General features: G+C 50.3%; 1 protein-coding gene across 3 annotated transcripts in view; it reads right to left on the bottom strand.

The window, feature by feature from the left end:
* The window catches only part of CCN4 (cellular communication network factor 4), a 41468-nt gene extending 26857 nt beyond the window's left edge, over nt 1-14611 (bottom strand). For 2 of the 3 annotated variants that reach the window (XM_024250762.3, XM_024250763.3), the window contains exon 1: nt 14262-14611. In XM_024250762.3, the coding sequence (XP_024106530.3) occupies nt 14262-14330 (69 nt within the window). In that variant the 5' untranslated portion in view covers nt 14331-14611. The remainder of the gene's footprint in view (nt 1-14261) is intronic. The other variant, XM_024250764.3, reaches the window with a different exon arrangement.
* Between the last annotated feature and the right edge of the window lie 285 nt (nt 14612-14896).

Raw genomic sequence — 14896 nt, 5'->3', positions numbered from 1 at the left:
AGGGAAGGCCAGAGGAGGGGGGAAAAAAGACAAAAACAAAAACAAACAAACAACAACAACAAACCAAAACAGCCTTGGTATTTCCAAATTGCAGATGTTCACATAAAAGTCTCTTTCATGATGTACTTCTGGAAATAGACTCTGCAGATAACACTGTGTTTATGGGGAAGACAGAGGTTTATGGGGAAGACAGTGGCCACTCCGCGATGCTTCTGCAGGCCAGATGCCCAGGGCTTGCTCAGGCACAGCCTGGTCCTGCTCAGTTCTGCCTGCTGCAGCCTCTGAGCCCACCTGGCCCCACCTACCCCACTGAGACTCCTCCTGCCATGCCCCTCCCTCCTCAGCAACCCCTCCTAACTACCAAGGCACTATGATGCTGATTTCCAAACTTTACTGCAAAGTACAACCACGCTGGGGCTTTAATGGACACTCTACTCAGAGATCCCAACCTAAGGGGCCTGGGAGGAGCCTGGGCATTGGGATTTTTTCCAGGTGGTTCTGAATGCCCCAAAGTTTCAGAATCACTGGACTGTGAAACTTGTTAAAATACAGATTCCTCAGCCAGGCATGTGGTTCACACCTGTAATCCCAGCAGTTTGGGAGGCTGAGGCAGGTGGATCACTCAGTCTCGTCAAGGAGTTCGAGACCAGCCTGGCCAACATGGCAAAACCCTGTCTCTACTAAAAATACAAACATTAGCTGGATGTAGTGTCACATGCCTATAGTTCCAGCTGCTCAGGAGGCTGAGGCAGGAGAATTGCTTGAACCCGGGAGACAGAAGCTGTAGTGAGCAGAGATTGCACCACTGCACTCCAGCCTGGGTGACAGAGTGAAAAAAAACAGATTCCTAGATTCCTCTTTGAATATTCGCCTTAAGCTTCTCTAGGCTGAAGGCTGGAATCCGTAGTCTGACCAGCAACCCTTGGGAATTTTTACAGAAATAGGAACCACTGCCTTAGAACATTGGGCAGGGATAAGAGAAAAGTGTGGAGATTTTAGACCACCTTCCTTTTTTAACATCTGACTTTTGCACAGCCCACACCCATGTGCATTACCCACCGACACTGCTAAGCTGCTTTCACACCACAATTCACGCAGACCTGCAGAACCTACTGCATTCTGTGAATCATCAGGGCGACACAACTGCTCTGTAAGCAGGTCTTGTGCAGTTAAGTGAAAATGATGTATTTTATCCTTGATATTTTAAAATGACTAAAAAATAGGAGAAAACCAAAAGGAGTATCTCCCAATGATAAGACCCCTAAGTCCTTAACCCCGCTGGACAAGCAGGGTTATCAGTAGGCAGGTGAACAGTGATGAAGTGATCCCTTCAATCATACTTATTGGACAAACTTAAGCTGATTAAAATTGGGAAGGAAAAAAAATAAAGCCCCGGAGGAAATGTTTCATATGTATTTTTGAGATAACATTTAAAGGTGAGTGGTAACTTATTATTATGCTGTATTTCAGCCCTTTGAAAGTGAACTTGGGAAGATGTAAGTCTATAATTTGACGTTTGCATATCAGTATTACTTCATTTTTACAAAAATGCTTAGCAATAGGCATAGGAGCAGAAAGTGGGAGGCGAGCAGCGTGGGATGGACTGCCCAGGATACCTGAAGTGTCCCGTTTGATGAAGGAGATAGATCCCATTCTCTTCTAAGAGTGTGTGCAGTTTATTGTGAACAGGGCATGGAATTTGCAGAAAGGGCATGTCGTCTGCAATGAGGGGACCCCATTTGACAATTCCCCAACCTCCTGCCACTCCCAGCTTTGGGATCTGGAGCTGTGCTCACCTGCTCTGAGCTTGTTTCATCATTTGTAAAATGATGATGATGTCAACATCCTCCAGCAGCCCTAATGAGCAGTTATTAGTGTCATCCCTAGTTCACGGATGAGGAAAATGAGGCTCCAAGAGCTCAAGAATCTTGCTCAAGATCTCGCAGCTTGAAAGTGGTCTATTGACCCAGAGTGTCCCTGCAGAACCCTTACTTGTAATCACCTTGCTGCACGGATCCCTCATTCATTCATTCTTCCCTCCGCCCGCCCGTCACACACATGTGCCAAGCTACGGTGTGTCTGCTGTTCAGATGAACAAGGCAGGGTCCTCACCCCCTGGGAAGATAGCAGTGGTGTTGAGCCCAGGTTGCCAAGGGAACCCAGAAGAGGAGTGAAGAGCCCTTGTGGGGCTTCTCAGGGACGGGTTGCCCTTTCCCGCCTCCTGGGTGCCCGGCACTGCGCCTGGCACACACCGGGCAAGTGCTCCGTGAGCAATGTGGACGGTCAGAGGCCTTGGCTTGCCCTGTTTCGGAGGCCGCACCTAGATACTCCACCAGGGGGCAGGGTTGAGGCAGGAATGGCCGGAGCCGGCCCCAGCTGGGCCCGGGGCTTTCAGGACAGGGTTGTCCTGCTGGAAGCAGCTTCTGTTCACTGCTTTGCTGAAAAGAGAAGCCCTGGGGGCCGTGAGAGAATGCAGGCCTGCCGGTGCCCATGTCTTCCCGACGCTCGTTTCAAAGCTCATCGGGTGCCTCTGAGTCAGCCACAGGTAACAAACACCTCTTTTCCCAACACCTCTGGCACGTGTACCCCTAGGCACCTGTATCCCGGGCCCTGGTGGGGGCTCCCCTTAAAGTGGGGCCTGGGACAGTGGTCCTGGGCAGATCACCTTCTTTGAAAGCTCTTAGCTCCAAACCCGTGAAAGGTGCCTGAGCCAGGTACATCCCCCTCCTTCCCCCACTGCACTGCCCAGAATCTTCCAAGGGTGGTTTCCAGAAAGTTGTTGGCCAGGCTGCATGTTATGGGATGTAGAAGGTTTTTGAGATTTTCTACTAATTGGTTTTATAAATATGCAGGCGGGGGAAGTCAACTTCACATGATGAGGGTACAAGGGGCAAGAAGCCAGGTTTTTTTCCAGATAACGAGCCCTAGTCCATGTGTTCACTCATGCATTCACTCGTTTGTCAATCTGTATACAAAGCATCTACTAAGTCCCACATGCAGTGGCCAGTGTCAGAGACAAAGCCTCCGAGAACATCCAGACTCCAGGGAGACAGGAACGTAAAACAGGCAACCACATTGTAAAGGTCAAAAACTACAGCCCGAGGGCCATAGATGGTTCACGACATTTTTATAAGGGCCTGCCCACTATAGGATAACCCTGTTTGTCCAGGGAGGTGAAGAACTTAAGGGTCTTTTCATCGGGAGCTACTCCTTTTGGTTTTCTCCCATTTTCAGTCATTTTAACAAAACATCAAGGGTAAAATACATCATTTTCATTTAACTGCACAAGACCTGCTTACTGAGCAGGGGGAAAGAATGTTAAATGTTCTCACAGTTTTAGAGAGTAGTGAGAAAACCACAACAAAAAACACTAAATACTATACACAAATTTAAACCGTGTTCTTTGCTAGAGACATATTTAAATATTCACCCAAGTTAAGAGAATAATATAATGAACCCTACAGACGCATTGGCAGCTTTGATAATTATCAACACTTCATTGGTCTTGTTCCTTCCATTGTGCCCACACATGTATGGTTTGTTTTGTTTTGTTTTGTTTTGTTTTGTTTTTTGAGACTGAATCTGACTCTATCGTCCAGGCTGGAGTGCAGTGGTGTGATCTCGGCTCACTGCAACATCTGCCTCCAGAGTTCAAGTGATTCTTGTCCCTCAGCCTCCCGAGTAGCTGGGATTACAGGTGCCTGCCACCAGGGCCGGCTAATTTTTGTATTTCTTAGTAGAGATGGGGTTTCACCATGTTGGCCAAGCTGGTCTCAAACTCTTGACCTGAAGTGATCCACCTACCTCAGCCTCCCAAAGTGCTGGGATTACAGGCATGAGCCACCACACCTGGCCGTATGCTGTTTTATTCTTGAAAATTTAGCGAATCCTAGACAGCCTGAGATTTTTATGTGAAATTCTCCAGTGTGTCTCTAAATTATGAGGAATTTTTAGGAAAAATGTAACCCCCATGCAATTATCACACCAATAAATTAGTTACAATTTTGTAAATTTCTCTAGTTAATACCCAGTCCACATTCAGATTGCACTGTCCCAAATAATTTTTTTTAACAGATGGTTTCTTTGAATCAAGATCATCTACATTTTAAGTAAGTAATTTAATCCTTGTGATTAGCCTAAGAGGCAGGCTGCTTTTATTATTAGCTTCCTCATTTTTTAGATGAGCAAACTGAGTCACAAAAAGGTAAAGGTCAGATAATTTTTCCAAAGCCACTAGCAAATGGCAACGTTGAAGTTTGAACCTCAGCCCTGGGACTGAAAGCATCCATTTCTTAAGGCTTCACACCTAAGGGCCACACTATAAGGTAACTCAGCATAGTCTAGGTAAGGGCTACGAGGGTGAGATGAAGAGGGGAAAGGGCATGGGGTTGGGAGTAGGAGCAGAGAGTGCTCCCTAGAGGAGCAGACATTTGCACTGAATCCTAAAGGATGAGTGGAAATTGACAAGAGGGAGGGCAGAGAGGGCGTTGAAGCTGGGGACGACATGAGCAGGGGTGTGCAGGCAGAAGCAACGTGGCATGACACGGGATGACCAGTGGGCCATGTTGCTAGGGCCTAGTGTTCAAGGACGTGGAGATGGCAGTCAGGGGCCCAGGACAGAGGATGCGTGCTCCCTCCCCTGGGGAAGGCAGTGGTCTTTCCTGAAGTCAGTTTCCTGATCATCAAAACAACCCCATGAGGTCAGCATTGATGGCCCCAATTTGACAGATGGGAAACTGAGACCCAAAAATGTTGAGACACAACAAGAAAATGACACAGTCAGCTGTTTTGCCTCCAGGTCCCATCCTCCTCCAGCGACCTCTAAGGCACCTTGTTCTTGCCCACTGTCTAGTTCATTTGAATAACCAAATGTAACCGAGGGCCTTTCATGTCCCAGGCCTGGGCTTGGCAGTGGCTATGGGGTGACCACGGAGGGGGCCAGCCCTGGAGCCACAGCAAACACAGACATGGGTGGAAGAATGAAGCTCTTTGCTATCATTGAGCTCAGGCTTGTTCCACCTACAAGGGTGGAGTGGGCATCTGCCCGATGGGGTAGTGGGGATCGTCTTCCAGTCTCCTGAGCTCCTTTCCTGGAGGGGAGAGGCCCTGGGCTCCAGTCCCCATGCTGAAGCTGGTGGCCTTGGACAAGTCACTTTCTCTGTAACAAGAGCAGGCTGGGATGAAGGGATCGCCATGGGCCTTCCCTGACAATGGTTCATGGATCAGGGAAATAAAGCAGGGGATAAAGTCTATCTGTCCTCCCTCCACCGCTCAGAGCATGACTCCATCTCCCTTCCCTCCTCCTGCACTGGATCCCTGGCTCAGATGGGAAGAAACAGAACTGGCCTAAGGGACTGACACACAAAGACACTCCTAGGAGCTGGTCTGGGCAGACTGCTTGGGGCACACGGTGATGTTCTGAACCTTGGATGCCATGGAAGTACGTAAAACTCTTGGCGCCTCAGTTTTCTCCTCTTTAAAATGAGGCTGATAGGAGCTCCTGCCACACAGGGCTCTCGTGAGCATCAGATGATACCTGTGGGAGGGGGCTCGCCATGGGCCTTGGCTCACACTAAGGGCCCAACAAGGGCTGGCTCTTTGATCATCTAAGAGCCAAAGTTTGCAAGCATCAGGACTTGGCCACTGGAACACAGGGCCAAAAACAGCTGTCAAGGAAGTCAACTGGCATGCATGCCTGTGTGTGCGTGTGTGCATGTGTATGTAGGCGACAGATTTAAATACAAATAGCATGGCTGGGAAGACAGGTGGCTGCAATCTCACTCCATGCAGCGCCTGCCAGCTCTGTTGTCCATGAGCTCCCAAAAGGACCGTGAGACAACACTGTCTAATCTCAAAGCAGCTTGACATTCCCTGTCTAATTATGGCTCCTCCAAGCCCCTTCTTGACACATGCTCCACACCCAACCTCTTTCTAAGTCCTCTTTCTTAGTCCTAAGGTCTCTGTGACATGGGCATTTATATCCATTTTACAGATGAGAAACTGAGGCCCAGGAAATTTAAAGGCTTGGGGCTGGGATATAGTGGAGCTGGCTCTTGACCCAGGCTGTGTGCTGCCCGCTTCCTCTTCACCACCACATTACCCTGCCTGGAGCACAAGCATGAGCAGAGGGGCATTCTTCTTGTTTCCTTTTTCACATAAAGACATTGAGGCTCAGAGATGCAGGTAGAGCCTGCAGAGACCCAGGTCTCCTTACTCCTCATTCTGTCCTTGCTCCAGAACCAATCCTGTAAGCTGCTGCTTGCCATTCAGTCCTCTTAGCAGTTGAGTCCAGGCCCTCTTGCAGATTCCCTCCTTTTCCTCCCCAGCATGAAGCTTCCATTTCAAAAAAAAATCAGTGGTGTTCCCTCCCAGCCTCCCCCATCTCCTATACACATATTCTCCCCAGCCCATGCCAGGTCTGGTTCTTGCTTTAATTCATCCTATCAGGAAGTACACTGTGAGCACCTGCAATATGCAGGCATAGACAGTGACAGAGCAACAGAGCAGGGAAGGTGTACGGGCAAGCCTGGTAGAAGGCACAGCATGTGCAAAGGTCCTAGGGCCTGAGAGCACAGGTGGTCAGGAAGCGACAAAAGGCTTGGCTTTGCAGGAGGGTAGGAGGAGGAGGGAGGGTGGCTGAAACACAGGGCAAGGCCAGCAGAGAGTCCCAGCTGGGCGATGTGTTTCCTTCCACGTGGGCAAGAACAAGAACCCATGGGTGCCCACAGGAGGATGTCTGCAGCTCCATTTGGGGGAGGCTGTCAGTTCAGATGGCTTCAATTTCATGAATCAGAGAAGGATGGGGGAGGCATTTCAGAGCAAAGGAACAGCTTGGCCTTGTACACAGAGGCGGAACTCAGGAGTATTTGACAGCGAGGCTCATGAAGTAGAAAAGAAGGTGAATGGGAGAAGAACCAAAGGAAGAGGCTGGGAAAACAGGCTTGTGTAGGAAGAGCAGGGAGAGGGCCTAATTGGGAAACCACTGAGATGGTGGGACTCTTTGGATGTCAAGGTGCTGATGTGATTTTCAGTTTTATGAGGATGCTGTGGGCCAGAAACACAGATAGACTTCGAGGATTGACAAAAGAGACGTGGGCTGAAAGGAGAATATTTTTGGACACTGTAAGAGGGACAAAGTACATCTAAATAGACACCTAGAGCAAGGAACATACATTTTGGGTGCCGACAACCCCTTTCTAGAGAAGCAGCAGCGTGAGCTCCCCTGCTGCTTGTTAAATGATGGATCTGCCTGATGAATGAATGAGTGGACTCTCGGAATATATGGCGGCTCCAGCTGGAAACCAGCTTGGGGATCAAGTCCAATCTCCTCACTTTCAAGATGAGAAAATGAGCACAGAGAAGGCAAGTGGCTTGCCTAAAGCTACACAGCAGGAGCTATTTCCCCCTGATCTTCTAGCTCTCTAGGCAAGGAGTCTGCTGTTCTGCTCTGAGGGCAGGGGTATGAGTCCCTGCTCTCTCAGGATATTCCCCTACTCTTAGAATTACCCGCCTCCATCCCCTCCCAGCCATGGGCAGGCTCATAGCACACATGCCTTTCTCCACTCCCAGACTCAAAGCAGGATTCCTAGAGCTGCAGGGTGGACCCCTACCTTCCTTTCCTTTGGGCCTGGGCTCTCATTTTCTCTCACCCCACCCCCCACCCCTAATCAAGACTTAGCAGATCCACACTCAAAGCCCCAAGCCTGAACTTGCCTCCAGATTGGAGACCGTGGGGGTGGACGGGCTCAGATTTCATCGCATCCCCTGGAATGCCCATCATTCACATTTGCGAGGCAGTCTCTTCTCCCTTGACTCTGTCTCTCTTCCTTCTTTCATAGAGAGGAAGAGGAGGAGGGGAGGTGACTGGTTAATGGAATGTCAGAGCTGGGGGAGAGACTAGAGTCTATCTCAGTCACTGGTGTTTGAAATCAAGTGTACATAAGAATCATCAGGGTGCTGGTTAATGTGCAGATGTGTGAGGGTGAGGTCTTTCTAGGAATTCTGGTTCAGGGTTCCAGAATGTGTTTTTCACCATCTCCCATGTTCTCCAAGCTTCCCCCTCTAAGTCCTAAACATACCCCTCTCTGCTAATATAAACATCTGTTCCACACTGGAACCATCCTCCAGTTTAAACACAGCAAGACCACTCACCACCACACCTCTAGAAACTGGAAGTGGCTGGGCATATAATTGGGTCTGTTGGGGTCCATGGAAAAAGGAAATAGGCTCAGAAACTCACAGTTGGCATTGAGGGACCATCTCATCCTGACTCAGCTTAGTAAGATACACATCTCACCTACAGGCACCACCACCATCATCATCATCATCATCATCATCATCATTTCTTTCTCCTACACAATAACCCAAAAGTGTTCATTGACCCTCTAAATGTGCCAGGTAACCTGGCCAGGCTATGGAATCTGTGAGATCTTTAGAACACGTGCCCAGCACTGAGCCAGGACAGCCTGCCCATTAGCCTGCCCCTCAGCCTGCCCCTCCTCCTAGCCACCTGGTGCTGAGCCTGAGGTTTTTATAAGCCCCTGCTCATTGGATTGGGCCTTGCCTGCAGCTGGTGCATCCACTCAAGTTGGAATCCCCCTGCCCTGCTATTGGAACAATAGAATCCTTCCCTTGGGTGTTCTGGGGCCTTGTGGGCTTTATCTCTGCTTCATTCCCCATTCAACACCCCTAACAAGCCAATAGTACTAATATTAATATATTCCTTTATACAGAGGTGATCTTGGCTCAGAAAAGCTGGGCTACTTGCCTCAGGGCACACAGCCTGTAAGTGGAGACACTGGGATTAGAACCCTCGGCATTTCTCCCCCCCACCTGTTACCATAGCCTTAGGCACACTTGTGTCTTTCTAGGCTGACACTGTCTAGTAAAATACAATAAGAGCCATAGATGAAATTTTACATTTTCTAGTAGCGATATTAAAAAGTAATATGAAACAGATGAAGTTTAGTGGAATAATAGATTTTGTTTAACCCAGTATATTCAAAATATTATCATTTCAATATGGCGTTAATATAAAAATTATTAATGGGAATATTGCACTCTCGTATTCATACCATGTCTCTGGAATCAATGGTGTATCTCATGCTTCCGGAACATCTCAGCTGGGACCAGCCTCATTTCAAGTGCTGAGTGGCCTCCTGCCGCATGTGGCTACTGACTGGCTGGTCTAGATTACAGCAACACCGCTGCCTCATAGGTGTATGCAAAAGGGCACTGTGCCCAGAGTAGAGTGGGCACATGCTCAGAGTGAACCCTTGCCACCATCCACATCACAGGGATGCAGGGCCCACCACAGTGTCCTTGAATGAGGGGACAGCTGTGCTGAAGCCTTGCTTTGAAACCTCCACAGTGACCATGCCCGGCTCGCTTTGCTTCCTGGCTGTGATTGGCACCCTTCTCAGCCCCTCCCAGGAACCCACCTGGACCACAGCTGCTTCTCCATCCTTGCTTCCATATCAGAGCCCACCTCCCTTGGAGTTTGCCTCCCTGCTGCCCAAAGGATAGCTGAGGTTTCTGGGAAGATCCCTGGGTTGCTGTTTATACAAAGCCAAGGGCAGCCTCCTGGCATGTGGGTGCTTTGCTGGCACAGGGCAGGAGCCTTTTCTAAAACCTGGGGGTGGGTGGCGGGGCTTGCTGTGGAGCCAGGAGTGCTGCCCAGCCCATAAGGTAGCGTTTTGTCTCTCAAGGAGCTGGTTGGGCGGAGGCCTGTTCCCGTGCCCACTCCTTCTCCAAATGCCATGCCGAGGGGGAAATGCCTTTCAGTGCCGTGCTCGTGCCAGCATCCAAGATAAGCTGTCGGCTGGAGGGGCCCTGAACTGGCAGCAGGGGGTTCAGGGAGCCCAAAGAGGCTCTGGGTTGGGAGTCGGGGGTGTGGGGCCTGGATAGGGTTTGAAATCTTCACTCAGATTCCAACTCTAAACAGGAGGTGTGAAAAGACATATTGTTCACATTCTCTGTTTTTTAAAGGGGATATTTTGCCATATACTTGACCCACATTATTCTGCAGTTGCTTCTGGAAGCAGAGAATGAGTTTGTATCTCACACCCAAACACAAGCTTCACACACACACACACCACACATGCAAAAACACCACATACACACTCAACACGCACACACCACACAAATACACACACCACAAAAACACAACACATATACACTCAACAAACACACACACCACACACATACATACACCATACACACACCACACACATGCACTGCACACCACACACACCACATACACAAGCACACCACATACACACTCAACACACACACACCACAAACTTGCACACACCATACACACACCATGCACAAGCACCATGCACACCACACACACAAGCACATTACATACATACTCAATATATACCACACACATACACACCACTCATACACACACATACCACACACCACACGCACACAACACACACACAGACCACATACACACTCAACACACACACCACACACATACACAGACACCACACACATACCACACACACAAGCACCACACACACAAACACACCATATACACACTCAGTACACACACCACACACTCACACACACCACACACACCACACACATACCACACACACCACACACACACGTACCACACACATACCACACACAACAAACACCACACACACACACCACACATCCCCCACACACACCCCAGGCACATACCCCACAAACACACCACACACACACCACACATACCTTCCACACACAGACCACACACACACCACACACACCACACACACCACACCCCCCACCACACACGCACACATGCACATACCCCACACACATACCACACACACTACACAAACCCACACACCCCCCCCCACGCACCACACACACCCCACACACCCCTTCATACCACCACCCCCCCACACACACCACATACACACCACACACACTCCCACACACACCACACACACCCTCCACACACACCACATCCCCCACCACACACGCACACACACACCCCACACACATACCACACACACATACCACACACACACCACACAAACCCACACACACCCCCACACACCACACACGCACCCCACACACACCCCCCACGCCACCACCCCCCCCACACACCACACATACACACACACCACACACACACCCCCACACACACACCACACACACCCCCCCACACACACACCACACACACCCCACATACACACCATACGCATACCCCCACACACCCTCTCACAGACACACCTCCCCACACACACACAGTGCAGCTGTGCACATCCCACATGCGCTGATACGGGACAGAGGATGTGGGTTTCACCTGTAGACCTATATATAGACCACCACAGGCCTAATGCTTGCCCAGGAATTTATCACTCAGCATTCGTTTGCTGAATTACACACTTCTGAGAGGTTTTCCTCAGTCACGTTTTCACATTCAGCAGCCGGGAGCTTGGTGTGATGAAACAGTTAGTCCCAATTAACAAATGAGGAAAGTGAGGTCTGAGGTGGCAACGGGACTTACCGCGGCCGACTCAGCCAGTGGCAGAGCCTGATTCCAGCCCCTCTACTCTGGCTGACGTTGCCCCTGTCACTTGCCCCGCTGGCCAGTAAACTCCGTCGGGGCAGGGACTACATGCTCCTGGTTTCTGTACTTGGACCAGGGAGGCAGGAGGCTACATTACCAAGAGCTGGACCAAGGTTCAAATGTCAGCTCCCCTGATTACCAGCTGTGTGACCTTTGACAAATTACTTAACCTCTCTGAGTCTCAGTTTTCATATCTGTTAAGGAGGATAATTGCACTTGCTAAATAATATTGTTATGGGAATTGTAGAATGTGCCTAATAAAGGTTTGTTGGGTGAACTGAGGTAGGTCTTATACATGTGTTGGCTCAGTACTTGCAAATGCACATTAAATGGAGTCTCTTTCTCTTAGCACATGGTGGACATGCTCACTAAATGCAGAAGAAAAGAATAAAGACATGAAAACATAAGTCATATCTGCAATACACCTTTAGCACAGGTTAAATTCCCAAGTACACTCGGCCGTTCCTGAGATGACTCCAGTGCCTCCCTCCTTGGCTGATCTCCTCCTGTGCTGCCATCTTCCTCCTTCCACTGCAGAACCTTTACGGAGCGCTTTCACATCTCCCAGAGAAGTCCCCCTTGTAACTCTACTTCCTCAAAGTTTTCTTGGCAATTCTCACATGGATTTTCTTCTATATGAACATTTATAACCATTTTTTCCATCAAGATCTCACTGGGACCCTGGTTGGACATGTGCTCCCTTTGCATATTAATTCGGGAGGATGACCATGTATGGAATTTGGCTATGAAACAAGGCTGGTTTCCGCGTGGAGTCCAGCTCGTTTCTATCAGTCTCACAGCCCACACAGCAGGCGGGGCTTTCAGGACATCCAGAGAACTCCAGTGCCGTGCACACCTTTGTCCCAGAAGCATCTAAATCATGAAACAAGTATGGGGCGGGTGGTCTGGGTTCCCCAGGCAGGGGCTGCCTAGAAGAGAGGTACCCCGTGTTGGTCCCGGGAGCCTTCCCTCCAACCTGCTCCCTGGGTCCCTCCACACACTCTGCTCCTTTGCTGGTCTCCTCTGGCTGAGTCCTCAGCTCTGTCCTTCACTCCTCCTCAGCACCAGCTGTTCTGGGAGCTGACTGGGGCTCCAGCGTACTTGGATTCATGCTTAAACCTCCCGCCTCCTCTGCCCACTCAGACTTTGGCTTCTCTCAAACGCTCACCTTTTCTCCATCCACTCCCTGCCCTCCCAGATGTGGCAACCTGCAAAGCTATACCCAAATAAAGGTGCAGCTATATCCAGAGCCGAAATAAAGACCGACTTAACTCCTTCTGGGCACTCCTGTAGGATACAGTCAGCTTCCCCTAAGTAGGAATGGTTAGAAATTGGCATCAGAAGATCTAAGTTTGGGCCCCGGCCACTTATTAATGAGGAGCTCCTGGGCAAGTCCTTTACTTGCTCTCACTTTCCGTTTCTTTCATTTGTGAAATGGAGCTGATAACTTTCTTGTAAGGTGGTTCTGAACCAACTATAGGCAGGCACCATGCCAGGCATGAGGATTTAACCATAGATGAGACAGACCCACTCCCTGCCATCATTACACACACTGAGGCATTGGGAGGAATTCCTATTTCCCAGCTCTCAGTTTGCTGTCGGCTCTTGGCCTCAGTTCTGGCTGAAGCAGACCCAGAGTCTGATTCTGGCAAGTGGTTTAACCCCAACACTCCGTTTCCTCATCTGTGAAGGGGGCTTCTTAATCTCCAAGGAAGCTATCAGTGTCATTTGGGGATAAACACCCCTTTGCCATCACCCCTCTGTCTCTAGGCTGTTCTGCCAGATGCAGGTCCTGCCCTGGGCTGTGGAATCTGGGGCTCAGAAGCTGCCAGGTACCCACCTCCTGCCCTCCCTGCACTGCCTGCCTCTGCCTTTCCCTCACCATGCCTGGCCCTAGCAGGCTGGCTCTACACGGTCACATGTGTGACTCCCCTGGCTTTTGGAGGTGCAGACCTTTGTCCCTTCCCCTTGGTGTACCCTGGGGTGCAGGTGGAAGAGAGAGAGACTCTGGGGTGCCCACATCACCCCCACCCTGGAACAGCAGGCTTCATAGGCAGGACCCAAGTATGGACACTCTGCAGACTGCAGAGGGCTGTGCAGACAGGAGGTGACAGCAGTTGGTGTTAGACATCACCCTGAGCACTGTTTGCTCAATAAGGAGCTTTTGTTGAAAGCTGGCATTTTTCTTTCCATTTTTTTTTCCTTGGCTTTGTCCATCTCCCATCCTCGTAGCATCTCCAATGCTTGGAGTCTTGGAGTTTTCAAACTCAGAGACTCTAGAAGTCTCCTAACAACTTCCTCACTTTACGCTGTTCCAGGAGGGTGAGTGACCCACCTAAGGCCACACAGCCAGGTTAGGCAAAGACGGGTCTGGAGCCCGAGTCCCTGACTCCCAGTTCTGCTGAGGGCCCCATTCTTTCTGCACTGTTTCAGGTGGGGAGAGAGGGCAGGCTGAACCTGTGCAGTTTGTTTCCCCAAGTGTAGCACCGTCCTCCTCACCCTGCCAGCTTCAGCCAACCTGGGCAGCTGACTCCTCACCCTGGGCTCTGTCCTTGCCCTGTAAGTGGCCACCTTCCAGCCCCAAACCTTCCCGGCCCTTTTCATCCTGCCCACCGGCCCCCATACAGCAAGACCCAGCAGAGAAGGGAGCTGGGTCTCCCTCTGAGCCCCTCCAGGCAGGACTCACTGTGGCCAGGACGCTGCTGGCGGCTGCTGCTGTCACTGCTGCCAGCGTCCAGGACAGGAACCACCTCATGCCTGGATGTCAGTGGCACAGGCATCGACCGAGCAGCCCAGAGGATCCAACCACCTCTCGGGGGAGCTGGGCCCAGACTGGCCGGCCCATCAGGAGCACCAGATATGCCTCTTCCGCAGCCCTTGGGGGGTTTTATTAAAGCAAGATCTGACGTCAGGGTGAAGGACAAACCCTGCATTTTCCTCTGAAAAAACTTTTCCTGCCTCTCTCTCTTTTTTTTTTCCTTTCTTCCCTCTGTCCCCACCTCCAGCCTGAGCTTGGCCAGCCTCCCCAGCTCTGACAGTTCTTAAAGGGAAAGTTACAAGGCTATGACTTCACACTAGGGCGTAAAATTCTCACAGAGGAGCTGGGGTCATCCTGCCTAGGTCTTTCACTGTGGTAGGGAGAGGGGAGCGTGGGAGGGTGCAGGATGGCGGAGGAGATACTGTTACCCCAGGCAGGCGGGCATGTGGGCTTTGAGAGGGCTCCCAGTGGAAAATCAACTCCCTGTCATTTCTTCAGGCTGCTCCTACTTCTGGTTTTCTTTTTCCTTTTCTTTTTCTTTTTCTTTTTTTTTTTCTGAGACA

The sequence above is a fragment of the Pongo abelii genome, chromosome 7 (assembly GCF_028885655.2).
Source record: "Pongo abelii isolate AG06213 chromosome 7, NHGRI_mPonAbe1-v2.0_pri, whole genome shotgun sequence".
NCBI lineage: Eukaryota > Metazoa > Chordata > Mammalia > Primates > Hominidae > Pongo > Pongo abelii.
This window is presented reverse-complemented; position numbering and strand designations above follow the sequence as displayed.